General features: G+C 46.2%; 1 protein-coding gene across 1 annotated transcript in view; it reads right to left on the bottom strand.

Annotated features, from left to right (window-relative positions):
* Positions 1 to 13,574, bottom strand: part of LOC136185858 (uncharacterized) — a 49,127-nt gene extending 35,553 nt beyond the window's left edge. Inside the window, exons 1-2 of the mRNA XM_065973059.1 lie at positions 13,336 to 13,574; positions 12,955 to 13,280 (exon numbers count right to left, since the gene is read on the bottom strand). Coding sequence (XP_065829131.1) covers positions 12,955 to 13,280; positions 13,336 to 13,574 — 565 coding nt within the window. The remainder of the gene's footprint in view (positions 1 to 12,954; positions 13,281 to 13,335) is intronic.
* Between the last annotated feature and the right edge of the window lie 423 nt (positions 13,575 to 13,997).

Genomic DNA, 13,997 nt, shown 5'->3' with positions numbered 1-13,997 from the left:
GGCTTCCTTATTCCAGGTAACCTCCGTCGAGCCTACCGTTGATGATCGTCTTCTTATGGAATCTGCGAATCAGAGAATATTTGATTATACTGCGTTGAAGAGATTGTCAGGTTTTCTCGATGCTAGCAGTTCATCTCCACAACGGCAAATCAAGGCATCCTCTTTGAAAATGCCTTCAGATGCGCTGCCGGATACGTGACTCGCAAACCAATAAATAAATTTAGGCGTCAATCTTCTAAAGAAGCTGACACCTGGGTTTTTGCCTTGAATCGTTTGAAATCCCTGACGAAATCTCAGTTGGTGAAGATCATCAGTACACTTTTCACGAATATACTTCAGCGTGGCTGGAAAAAATTGACCGTGGAGGTCTATTTCATGTCTCAGATCAGGCATACAGATTTTTTGCTTGCCTCGAACTGGAGACGAGAAGTGCACGTTCCAGTCAGGTATTTGTAACCTCTTCGCCGAAAGAAAATCTTATCAGCAGCATTTGCGAGAACGATTTAGTGAAACGACACTGGGACATTATCTCGACTTTCATCGACGACGACGGAATATGCATCGCACTTTTGAAAGAAATCGTATCCCTCTGGCTCACGATAAGAGGTTTCTCTTTGTGTGCAGCTTTTCTTGAAGATTTCAAAAAAGCATCTGCTACAAAAGAAAGAAAACCAAGAGTTTGCGAAAATCAATTAGACAGGCGATGTCTGTTTAAAACAATAATAAATTGTGTCTTGATAATACCTATTAAACGTTCAGGAATATTCAGAAACATGCATTTTTATTGTGCAGTATTAACTTTCTACTTTCTTCTAGGACGCTTAGCAATAGGTGTGCAGTCAGGTACGTCAGGAAAAGCTCTCTACGCCTGCTGCTGTTTCCACGGAACGTTCGAGGAGCAATAGTGCTTTGCACTCTCACAGACCCAGACTGATCTAGCATTTCCTTAATGAAAGGGTTACTATTGCTGCCTCCTCTGGTTCTAATTGTTCCAAAGTAATTTTCGAGACTGTCTTGGCTAAATCTCTCGCTCAGAAGGAACTTGCCTTCACCTCCTTGCATACGAAAAAGGCCCCTTGCCATCTCATTGAATGACTTTACTAAGGAAAGAGCGTGTTACGGTAATAATGTTAAATATAGAAATGCTTACTGCTTATTCTCCAGCCGGTAAGTGTTTCACGGCTGAGACACATGGCTTCTTTTGCATTTTTGAAAGTGAAGATTGCGAGTCAATCCAATTCTCCCAACTCTGGAGATATCCTAAAAAATCCTTCTCCAGCCACTAGAAATTTGAACTCAACATGCAATAGAGTTTTACCAAAATACATGAAAGAAATTGCAGTTAGCGCGCGTATTTGTTCATTCATTCGCGACTATCGCCTTTTTCTTCATGGATTTGCAAACGTTCTTTGCTTTCTTCGCTTCGGAGCGCTTTCCAACAAGCAATCGACGAGACTCGGCAGGTGCGATGCGAATAGAGCGTCGAAGAAGACAGCGTCAAGCTTTCGTTCTATTCGCTGCATCACTAGCGAACATTCTTTCCCTCTTCTCGTCGCAATTAGGAAGGAGACGGGCATGGACGTTGCCGAGGTGCGTGTTTTTTTGGTCTAGCTCTCTTTCTGGCTAAATTTCAACCGCCCAGACCTTCTTTCTGGAACTACGTCTGCTGGGAGACATTCGACGAAGACGCGTGGAAACGGAATTTTAGGATGAGTCGGGAGACTTTTCTTTACGTCTGCAATCAGGTAAAATAAATTGATTTATACTAAACTGCATTGTATGCAGAAATTGAATTAGCTGAGGGGAGCAATTGGCCGGCAAAATACTCCGTTAGCGTCGAAAAAAGAGTTGGAGTGACGCTGTGGTTTTTAGCGACGACGGCCGAATACCGGACAATAGCTCAACTTTTTGGAATTGGTCGATCGACAGTATGCGTTATTGTCCAGGAAACATCGAAGGCGATTGTGTCGGTCCTTATGCGGCAGTACGTTACTTTTCCGAATGGAAGCAGACTGCGAGACGTTATGGAGGGGATTTTGGAACGATTCGGGGTCCCTCAGTGTGCGGGCGCAATCGACGGGAGTCACATTCCTGTGACACCCCCGGCACTGAATCACACGGACTACTACAATCGGAAGGGGTGGTACTCAATGATTCTACAGGCGGTGGTTGATCATAATTATCTTTTCCGGGATATTTGTACGGGCTGGCCTGGAAGTGCTCACGACGCAAGAGTTTTTGGAAATTCAAAGCTTTATCGATTGGCTGAAGCGGGAGTCATTCTGGGTAAATTAGACCCCCGTGATATTGAAGGCTGCAGAATCTCTCCATATTTAATTGGTGACTCCGCCTATCCACTGCTTTCGTGGTTAATGAAACCATTTGTGCACGGATCTGAAATGTCAGACTCTCAGAAAATATTTAGCTATCGGCTGTCAAGCGCACGAATCGTCGTTGAAAATGCCTTGGGAGGCTGAAGGCACGCTGGCGTCGACTTAGAAAAACTTATGGACGTCGCTATCTGCAACGCACCGTCAATCATCGCTGCCTGCTGCGTACTTCACAATATCTGTGAGATTCACGGCGAGGGACTGGACGAGGCATGGCAGAGCGAGCAGGACGAGTCAACGGCGTTTGTGCAGCCAGCAGGACAGCTCAACGGAGAGATAGGGCTGGAAGGTGCTGCTTCAATTCGCGCTGCCCTAGCAAGGTACTTTGTAAGTAATCATTAGGTTTAGATTATAATATAAATTATATGTATTTACTCACATACTGTATATACACATATGTATGTGTATATAACTAACATCTATACCACTAAACGCGCATCCGCCATCTTGCCAAATTGAACAGCGCCATCTTGGATGATGGTCGCAGCCATCTTGGTCTAATGGCACACCCCCTGCCCAGTTCTCCGAAACCCCGCGTCGTCGGTCTTCGTTTGAACGTCCCACGGCGATCTTTCGTCGCCGCGAAGCTGTCTAACCGTTCGCTTTCGCCCGAAAACTTTCGGAAGGCTCCGTTTTCGAGCTGTCGCCATTATCGATCAAGTTCGAAAGTCGTTCGAACGGCTTTCTCGACATCAGGGTCGCTTTATTGCGCGTACGTAAATACCCTTCCACTTTCGGCTGGCGTCGAGGCCCCCTTCAGGAACCCGCCATTCTACGTAAGCGCTCGCTTCGGCCATGTCTTATACGGGCTCCCGTAATCTGCGCACCTTCTTCTCCACTTTCTTCCCCAGTCGTTTATCCACGCACGTCGTTTCTCTTCATTCTACATGTCGTCTCCTACCAAATCTCCTCACAAGAAGCGTCCTCGGCCGAAGGACTTCGACAAGATTGCCGAAATCACCCGCGAGTGCAGCGGCTCACGAGCAAACGTTCACGGTGTCGTGTCTCAACTGTCTCCTGTGAAAACAGGGCCGCAGCGAAAGTACTTCTCGGGAAAGCTGAGCGACGGCAACTCCGCTATTCGTTTCATTTCCTTTGCACCGCGTACTCTCGACGTCGTTCCAGCTTACGAAGCGATTTCCGCCTTCAAAGGAAAATCAGTCGTCGTCGAAAATTGCGAAGTGAAGACCAATTCTTACGGCGGAGCGCCAGAGCTCATTCTCGGCAATTTTACATCGTTCGACGAGTCGTCGAAGGATTTCGGTGACATTTCCTTCGAAGATGAAGAAGAATCGTCTTCATCATCCGATCCTGCTAAAATTGTCACAGTGTCGCAACTGTCATCCGTTGAAGAGTACAGTCCCATCTCGATCAAGATCAGAGTACTCAGAGTCGACCCGTGCCGCACGACGTCAAGTGGCTCACTGGTGCAGACTGTGGCTGTGGCAGACGCCACCGGTACCACGACAGTCGATTTATGGGCGCAATTCATTGATCAACTCAAGCCGAACATTTGCTATATGCTAAAAGATTTTCGCGTGAAATCCTTTCAAGAGCAGTTCTGCCTCTTTTCGCCGAGGAAGCGCGCAACCATCGTCGCCGTTCCTGATGACATCGGGAACATCACGGAAGACGGCCATTCCGAATTGGAATGCAATGCCGACTCGACCATCGGTACCGTCAGCGAATTTCTGGCTGTGCGTAGGTGCCCTCAGTGCAAAAAGGGGAGCGTCAGCGTCTTGGCAGACCAACCCACAGTCGGCCAATGCAATTCTTGCAAGTCATTGAGCCGTATGGAACTGTGCTCCAGCGTCACGACCGCAACGTTCACGGTCCAGTCGTCTGGAAGTATGGTCGAGCTGTCTGGTCATGGCGACGTGTTGGCCGCCATTGCTCAATGTCCTCTGTCTGACGTCACGAAAGTTAAACTGGTGTTGGCAGAAAAGTTTGACGCCTACTCAAAGAATTCAATCATAAGAAGAATCGAAAGGAAGGGATCAACTTCCTCTGAAAAAGTGGAATAGCGCACGGAAAGCTGCGCTATCTGTCGTTCCAGCAGCTTGACTCCTCTGCCCGTTGGCAGTCTAATTACCACTTTATGCTATTTTGCATTTTTCTGTCCTCTTTTTCTGCCCTTTGGCATTTTTTGTTTGAATTTACGTGTTGGGCCTAATCTTTTCCTGCCAGTTGGCAGTCTAACTGAAATAAATGTCAGAACGACCGCGTAATGTAGCCTGTTTCGAAATAGCTGCGCTCACTCAAATCCGGGAACCTGTTATCCGGGACTGGTTTTCTCATGACATCTTTTCGAAATATGCGACGCAAGCGATCTCCCACTAAATCTCCGCATCACCAGCAAAAGAACTCGAAAGAAAGAACCTCACGTTCGACTCAGACGCGGCTATCCGACCAAACGGCGCAGAAAGCGCCGTTTCTCGGCGAAGCGTCTACAGCGTCGTCGGCTCTCTCTCTCCATCGAAGCAACAACTCAAAGCCTAAGACCATGCGTTTGCTTCATGAACCTGTGCAAATAAAGCCTTTTTTTAGAACCGAATCTGCTGATGAGCCGTTTGTTGCAACCGATCATGGCGGAGGTCATAACGCGACACCGCAATATCATCGCATCGATCATCTCTACGCCCGAAATGACAGCAATGAACAATCGAGAAGGTTCTTTGAACATTTTCGACTGTACGTCACCTACACTCATTCCAAAATTTTGAAGGGGTTTTTCCACAACAACCGAAGAAAATAAAATTTTGTTTGACGTCCAAACAGACGACGACGACAACGAGCAAGTCGTCTATTCTATTGCTGACGTTACGCACGACCACATTTACGTTGGAACGCTTCCCTTAGCTGACACGTCCCAGTACCTGCGAATTCTGAAACTTATGTTTTGTGTCCCTTATTTCCTTTGTTCTAGATCTGGACAAACTGTCGAAGCTGAGGAGCACCGTTCCTTTGTCATTGCATCACTGCAACAAAATTCCACATCAGAGCATGACCCGACAAATGACGTCAACGATGAATCTGTAAGGATTTTTCCAGTTCCTGACATGGTGGATGACGATGAACAAGCGCCGAATTGTTTTCCGCCCCAAGAAAATTCACCGCTCCACGACCATGCTGCGTACAGGTTAGGTTGGTTAGTGAAACAAATTTACACAATATTTTACATTTCATGATCTTCAGATATGAAACTGACCGTCCCCTGCCTAGCAACGTAGGATCAATGACAGTTCAGTGCGAATTCTGCAAAGCTCTCAAATGGCCGGGAGAAACAGAGGGACTTTGCTGCGAGAAAGGAAAAGTGAAGATTCCTCTCTTACCCAAACCACCCGAGCCTTTGGCGTCTCTACTCCTCGGACAGCATCAAGGTTCAGCGCATTTTCTCGGTAACATTCGGTGTTACAACTCGGCCTTTCAAATGACATCAATGGGATGTAAACAAGTATCGTTTCTTGGCCAGTGGAACCCCTGTTTCAGAATACAAGGCCAAGTGTATCACCTTATTGGATCTCTTGAACCTTCCCAAGACGGCCAAAACAAATTTGCTCAAATCTACTTTGTTGACGACCCATCTGACCAGGCCGGTCTGCGATGTGCGGCTATTCCAGGACTCACTCCGGCAACTGTTATCGATCTGCAAATGATGCTTCAGGCACAGAATTCCTACGTCCGAAGTTTTCACTTTGCTAGGGAGATGCTTTCCAGAAACAGCGAATCTTTGAAAGTCGTCATCGATGCAGATAAAAGACCAACCGGCGAACACGAACGACGATACAATGCTCCACAAACTAACGAAGTTGCTGTTTTGATGCTCGACGAAAAACACGGAAACCGAGACATCGTACTAAAGCACCGCGAAGGAGGACTTCAACGAATTGCAGAAACCCACAGAAGCTACGATCCACTTCAATATCCTCTCCTTTTTCCACGAGGAAAAGACGGCTGGAGTATTGAATTGCTCACAACTAAAGGAAAGAAATTGACGCCAATGAAATTCTATGCTTTTCTCATGATGTTTCGCCCAGATCCTGACTTTAACACGTTACTGCGCTGGGGAAAACTCATGCAGCAATTTATAGTCGACATGTACGTAAAAATTGAATCAGATCGCCTCAATTTTCTTCGGCACAATCAGAAGAAACTCCGCGCAGAGAATTACTCCGAGTTCTCAGACGCGCTCTCCCGACAAGATGCAGATCCCGCCAACATTGGCAAAAAAGTAATTTTGCCAAGCAGCTTTACTGGAGGACCACGGTACATGAATCAGAGAGTTCAAGACGCTATGGCTTACGTTCGAAAATTTGGCCGGCCTACGTACTTCATCACACAAACGTGCAATCCATCTTGGCCAGAGATCGTACAGCATCTTCTTCCTGGTCAAGCTGCGCACCAACGGCCCGACATCGTCGCTCGCGTCTTCCATTTGAAATTGACAGAAATGATGGACGACCTGACGAAAGAATGCATCTTCGGACCTGTTCGAGCCCACCTCCACTGCGTCGAATGGCAGAAACGGGGACTTCCTCACGCCCACATACTTCTTTGGCTTGAATCGAGTTGCCGAGTCTACGGTGACACCATTGACAAGGTCATTTCAGCTGAAATTCCGTCCAAGCAAGAAAATCCCGTCTTACACGATATTGTCATGAGGAACATGATCCACGGTCCTTGCGGGCGCCTCAACCCCCAGTGCGTATGCATGAAGGATAACTTTTGCTCGAAGAATTTTCCGAAAGACTTCATTTCCGAAACCATTTGCGCAGATGACGGATATCCACTGTATCGCAGACGTAAGCCGTGCGAAGGCGGACACACCGGAGTAAAAAAAGTTCGCGGCAAAAACGTTACCGTCGACAACCGGTTTGTTGTACCGTACTCTCCGTACCTGTGCGAAAAGTACGACTGCCACATTAATGTCGAAGTCTGCAACAGTATCAACGCAATCAAATACGTCATCAAGTACGTGAACAAAGGCAACGACATGGCAGCATTTGCTTTTCAAAGACACAACCCTTCAGACGAAATCGACATCTTTCAAGCGGCACGTTACGTCAGCTGCAGCGAAGCTTGCTGGAGGATTTTCGGATTTCACATTCATAAGCATTATCCGGCTGTCATCAATCTTCAGGTTCACCTTCCGAATGGTCAAAGGGTACTTTTCACACCAGAAAACGCTCAGGATAAAGCACAACATCCACCAAAAACTACTCTCACCGCTTTCTTCGCACTTTGTCAGCGATACCATTCTCCACAAACAAGGAACATCATTTCTGCAGACAGAAAATTCGTTAAAAATCTTCTCTACTCAAATGTTCCACAATACTTCACTTTCGTCGATAAAGGCAAAGTTTGGAAACCAAGGATAAGAGGAAGCGCGCCAGTTCTCAACGCCGACGGCGAAATGACCTCTTTCAAAAGCAGTTCTGCGATCGGCAGAGTCTACAATGTTCATCCAAGACAAGCGGAATGCTTTTTTCTCCGACTTCTACTTCATCACCAAACAGGTTGCTGTTCATTCGAAAACCTCCGCACAGTCGACGGCAATCTCTACCCCAGCTTTCGCGAAGCGTGTCGAGCTCTTGGACTGCTCGAAGATGACGCTCATTGGAGAACTGCAATGGAAGAAGCCTCCGCCCACGCCTCGCCTCATTCTCTGCGCGTCCTATTTTCCATTCTGCTCACTTCCTGTCAGTTGGCTGATCCACTTCATCTATGGGAAACGCACAAAAATTCAATGACCGAAGACCTTCTTCATCGCTATCGTCAAGCAACGCGCGAGTTTGACGCTCCTTTCACCCCGGCATTGTACAACGACGCTCTAATACGAATTGAAGACATTGTGCACGAAATATCCGGTGACAACCTTACTCATTTTGGCCTTCCTACTACAAACAGAACTCATTCTGATTCCGCCGCCTCCGATTACGCTAGAGAGACTGCTTACGACGTCGCAGTTCTTCAGCAATTTCTTGACGAAAATGAGGAAAACCTTACAGTTGATCAACGAATTATATACGACCGAATCATTCAACTGATTGACGAAAAACGCGGAGGATTCTTATTCATCGACGCACCAGGAGGAACAGGCAAAACCTACCTTGCGAAAATGGCTCTCAGTCGCATTCGAAGTCAACGACTTATAGCCCTCGCAACGGCCAGTAGTGGAATTGCTTCGCAACTACTCCCCAATGGACGAACATCACATTCCACATTTAAAATTCCTCTCGACCTTACCTCCTCCGACCAACCCATGTGCAACATCAAGAAAGGAACGCAAACGGCAAAATTAATCAAAGAATGCTCGGCAGTCTTCTGGGATGAATCAACAATGATGAACAGGGTTGCACTCGAAGCGGTCGATCGCACTTTCCGAGACATACGAGATTGTCAGAAAATTTTTGGCGGAGTTCTCTTTGTCCTTTCCGGAGACTTTCGCCAAACTCTTCCAGTCATCCGCGGAGGAACACGGGCAAACGAAATTCACTCTTACCTGAAATCGTCCCCACTATGGCATTACGTGGAAACCCATTCTTTGACAACGAACATGAGAGTTCACCTACACAACGATCTCAACGCAGCAGCTTTCTCCAATCTTCTCCTCACCGTTGGCGATGGAAGAATACCGTGTACAGTTGACACCCAAACAATCACTGTACCTGAAGAATTGTGTCATATCGTTTCTACAGACGACGAGCTCTTCGACAAAGTTTACGACAACCTGGAAGACAACCACGCCAACATTGACTGGCTGATGGAAAGAGCGATTCTGGCACCTCTCAACGAGACCGTCAACGCCATAAATAATATTCTACTCAATAGATTTCCAGGAAACGACGTCAAAACATATAATGCAATTGACAGCGTTCCAAACGAAGATGATGCTACTCAGTATCCTTTGGAATTCTTGAACTCTCTGCAGCCATCGGGAATGCCGCCCTATCAACTTCGTCTCAAAATCGGTTTGCCTGTCATGGTCCTTCGCAATCTTGCTCCAGGAATTGCAAACGGTACAAGACTCATCATAAGGAAGACTATGGAAAGATGTTTAGAAACCGTCATCTCCACCGGCTCACGAAAAGGGGAAATACTCTACCTTCCAATGATATCACTAACGCCATCGGACACCGGATTGCCTTTTACGTTTACTCGACGCCAGTTCCCAATCAAACCTGCAATGGCGATGACAATAAACAAGTCTCAAGGACAGACGTTAAAAGTCGCAGGTCTCGAGTTACAAGACCCATGCTTCAGCCACGGCCAGTTCTACGTTGCATGCAGCAGAGTATCAAGCAACAGCAATCTCTTTATACACGTAAACACACCGTCCACCAGAAACGTCGTCTACCACGAAGTTCTGTCCTAAACTGCCACCACCTATCTACATCACCCTTCTTAAAGTTTGTCTGTGTCTGTGTAGGTTTTGCCTCTCCCTGATTCGCATCTGTGTATCCTCTCTGCGATTCGCATCTGTGTGTTTGTCTGTGTTCGCATCTGTGTGTTTGTCTGTGTAGTTTCTGCCTGTCTGTATCCGCATCTGTGTGTTTGTTTGTATAGTTTCTGCACGTCTGTCTCCGCCTTCGTGTTCTGTCTGTGTACTTTCTCCCTTTCCGTCTTTGCATTTGTGTGTTTCTCTATGTAATGTCAGCCTGTCTGCCTTGCCATCTGTATGTAGTTTTTGCCTGTCTCTGATGCATCTGTGTGTTTGTCTCTGTACTGTACTGCTTGCCTCTCCACATATGTATATTTGTCTGTGTAGTCTCTGCCTGTCTGTGTCCGATGTATGTTTGTTAGCATAGTTTCTGCCTGTCTGTCTCCCCTTTCGTGTTTGTCTGCCTGTCTGTCCTTGCATTTGTCTGTCTGTCTGTCTGTCTGTCTGTCTGTCTAAAGTTTCTTCGCGTCTGTCTCCGCATATCTGTATTTGTCTGTGCAGTTTCTGCCTGTCTGTCTCCGCATCTGTATGTTTGTCTGTGTAGTTTCTGCCTGTCTGTATCCCAATTTGTCTGTTTGTTTGCGTACTTTCTGTCTGTGAGCCTACGCCTTCGTGATTTTTTGTGTAATTTCGGCCAGTCTGTCTTTGAATCTGTCTGTTTTGACCACTCAAAACGACCACCAGTTTGGGCAACGAAGCGTCTGGACCTCCACGTTGGTGTTGCCTGGGTAATGCTAACACAGACGCGAAAACATCACCTCAATACTCACGGGCTCCCGCCGAAGGCGGGTGACTTAGCTAGTGCTATATAATATTGTATAATATTATATTAATATAATATATAAATCTAATATCTCCCCTATCTATTTAGCTATCTATCTAGCTATCTATGAATATTTTACTGGTGGTGAGGAGAGTTTTGCGACTGCAGAAGCTGACTTTCCTTCTGCCTCTGCTGGCCTTCCATCATGATCTGCATCAATCTCAGTTGAAACTCTCTCTTCGCTCCTTCTCCTCTCTTCATACGCTCTCTCTTCGCGTGTCTTCTCTTTCTCGTACGCCCTTCTTTCTCTTTTTGCTCCTCCTCAGCTGTCATCATTCCCTCCCACATGTCCTTCATCGTCTCCCTGAATACTCCCGCCAGCCTATCTTCCCGATTCCTCTTCAGCCCCTTTCCCTTTTTTCTCCTACTGTTTTCCTTTTCCTTTCCTCTTGAACGATCTTCCTCCTCTTCTTCTTCTATTTCGATCTCTCGCAAACAAGCATCTTCCTCGACTTCTCTGATTTCCTCCTCGACCTCTTCCTCCTCTTCTTCCCCCGTACCCAAACTCTCTAATAGAATAGGTGGACAAGTCGCCGGCCGGTGCCCAAGAACCTTGTCCAGGTCTTCAAAAAACTTGCACGTCTTTTTCCCTCTTCCTGTTTCGCCGTTCTTATCCTTCACCTTTCGATAGTCCCCTTTTAGCTTCTTCATCTTTATCCTGCACTGGTCTGCCGTCTTCTCATACTCCCTTTCCCTCATCCTTCTCGCTATTCCTTCATGCACTTGCCGATTTCGCTTACAACCCTCTAACTGCCCCTGGACCTCCTCTTCTCCCCACACTCGAATTAAAAACTTGACTTCTTCGTCTACGAAAGACATTTCAATGACGATTAGTCCTAGCTTACCGGTGAAATGAGTGAGTTCCATCTTCATTGTGACGTAAGATGTTCCTTGAAATTAACAATGAACCAACCGTCGTGAACGTCGAGTTTCGAAGGACAGAAACGGTAGAATACTCTATTTTTTATAACCGTACCAACAACCGAACCGTATCTGGTACGGCAGCTCGAGGTGGTACGGTTTGGGTACGGTTTGGTTGAGTACAGTTCTCGTTCAGAAACAAAAATAACCGTACCGTATCGAAACGGTTCGGTACGGTACGGTTGTTTTGCCTCAGTGTGAACGCACTATAAGATGGTACTATTAATGGAGCGGTGCTGTTCTTGCAGGAGCCGCATAAAAATCCGTCAGAGGGAGCAAAACTTTGGGTGCTAAACACGCCCATAACTTGACTTTTTTCCTCGTAACATCGTAACAGCAGCTGCCCTGGTTGTGGGAATAAGCGAAGGCGCTGCAGCTATGCGAGTGTGGAAGTGCCGCTCTCTCTTTCGTGCCAAAGGCGTTCTCTTCTACGACAAGCACGCAAGTTATATTAGCAAAAGAGCTCTTTCAACCTTATCGCGACATCATCAAACAAAGGCTGTTTTCATACCATCCGGACTTATCCCAATTTTGCAACCTTGCAAGGAAATGATGCGCAGAAAGTGGGCAGAATGGCTTGCAGATGGCGAAGGTGAGTACACAAAAAGTGGCAATAGAAGATCAGCCTCTTACACCCAAGTTGCAGAATGAGTCAGTCAATGCTGGAAAGACCTTGACAAAGAGTTGATTAATGCGGTACCATTCCTTCAAGTGCAGGCAGCGGCGTTGAATTACACTCTCGTCTCCGAAAAATTCTTGGATTAGGCGGCACGTCTGACGCTGAAGAAAGTTCCGGTGATGAAGGGAGTGACACGACAACGGATGATGAAGGAACGGATGATGAAGAAAGAACGGATGACGAAGACAAAGAAACAGAGGAAGAGGATGACGAAGTTAGCAGTGCAGATGAAAGTGAAGAAAATTAACACTAGACTGGAAAAGACCGTCGACAAAAAATACTATATGATATGCAAAGCATTGTAAAAGCATACGATTTCTTCAAAAATAAAAAATTCACTTACAGGCACATGCGCATAAAAGTAGAGGAGAAAAACTGAAAGTCATTAAGGCCTTTTTCGCGTACAAGCGCATGTGCTTCTAAGCGAGGTAATACGGTATCTACACGTCCACGTATTAGACAATTACGTTAGATTTAAAAAATATGAACTTTTATGAAAGAGCTCTTGCACCGGAGCAAACAAAGAATTAGCCAGATTCTGCATTCCCTGCACCCACAGTTGAATTGGTGACTTGCCCACTCCACTGATTTTGTGATTAATCTAGCCCTTCCTCCATGTCCCCAGGTGACGATTACTTCGGGGACCATAAACAAAATGTAGAGAGGAGGTCTCGTTCGCTCATAGGGTTCAGGCAATGACAGCCTTCCATATGCTGAAATAATTCTTTGTAAAACTTAATAACGCCGGAGTACACATCTCTCCACAGCCGTTCGATTCTTTGGTTGTGAACACTACGACCGACAATCATTGTTCCAATTCCTCTTTGCGGATGACTCAGCATTGCCCAGGCAACGTCGTAATTTCCACCGCCCTGGTCACTACGGACACGAGCAGGCAGCCCAAACTCTCTGACGGCTTCATTAAATAGGCGCAGAACCGTCGCCGCCTTGTTATTCGTCGAGCAGTGCAGGTAAACCGGAACACTTGAGAAACCATCGATTCCTGCATGAACTATGAATCTCCACCTAAAGCAGCCGTATCCATTTTACTGTTGTGTGAACGCTTTCTAAGTTACATTACTTGATTAATTTATGATGCCCGTCTTTGTGCCACAATGCCTGTGGGCCGAGAACAGAATAAGCTCGACGAAGATGAGCAGCCCTAATCCACCGAAGGCACACGCCTTGCGGATCACAGCGTGCCATTGACTCGAGGATGTATCCTTTTGCGAAAAACAGACCTGACATCATCCTGTATCCTGCGTCAGGTTTCTCTCTTGTAATCGACGAAATTTTTTCGTTTAAATCGCTGTCCGACATAGTAGAGTATGAATCTCTAATGCTCAGGCGAAAGTGGCGTAAACGTCTTTCAATAGTGAAAACAGCACCCAAGCCGCATTAAAATCAAAATTAAAATCGCATTTAAAATCGAAATAAAATTGCACCAAAAAAATCAAAATCAAAATCGCACCAAAATTCAAAATAAAAACTGCGTAGAAAATCGAATAAAAACTCGAAATATATACAGAATAATGAAATTACATTTATCTATTTATGGCATGCAAAATTAAATATCACATGAAGAATTGAAAATGTATAGGACAAAACGCCAAATCGCATTTTTAGCGGAAATCACGCTACGACAGCGGAGCTGTCCTTTGTCCGCAAAAGCTTGATGATTTCGCTTCCACCTATTGAGTCAGCGTCGCCTGCGATCCGCTTCTCTCGCTCGTTGTAGCTGAC

The sequence above is a fragment of the Oscarella lobularis genome, chromosome 4 (assembly GCF_947507565.1).
Source record: "Oscarella lobularis chromosome 4, ooOscLobu1.1, whole genome shotgun sequence".
In the NCBI taxonomy this organism is placed as follows: Eukaryota; Metazoa; Porifera; class Homoscleromorpha; order Homosclerophorida; family Oscarellidae; genus Oscarella; species Oscarella lobularis.
This window is presented reverse-complemented; position numbering and strand designations above follow the sequence as displayed.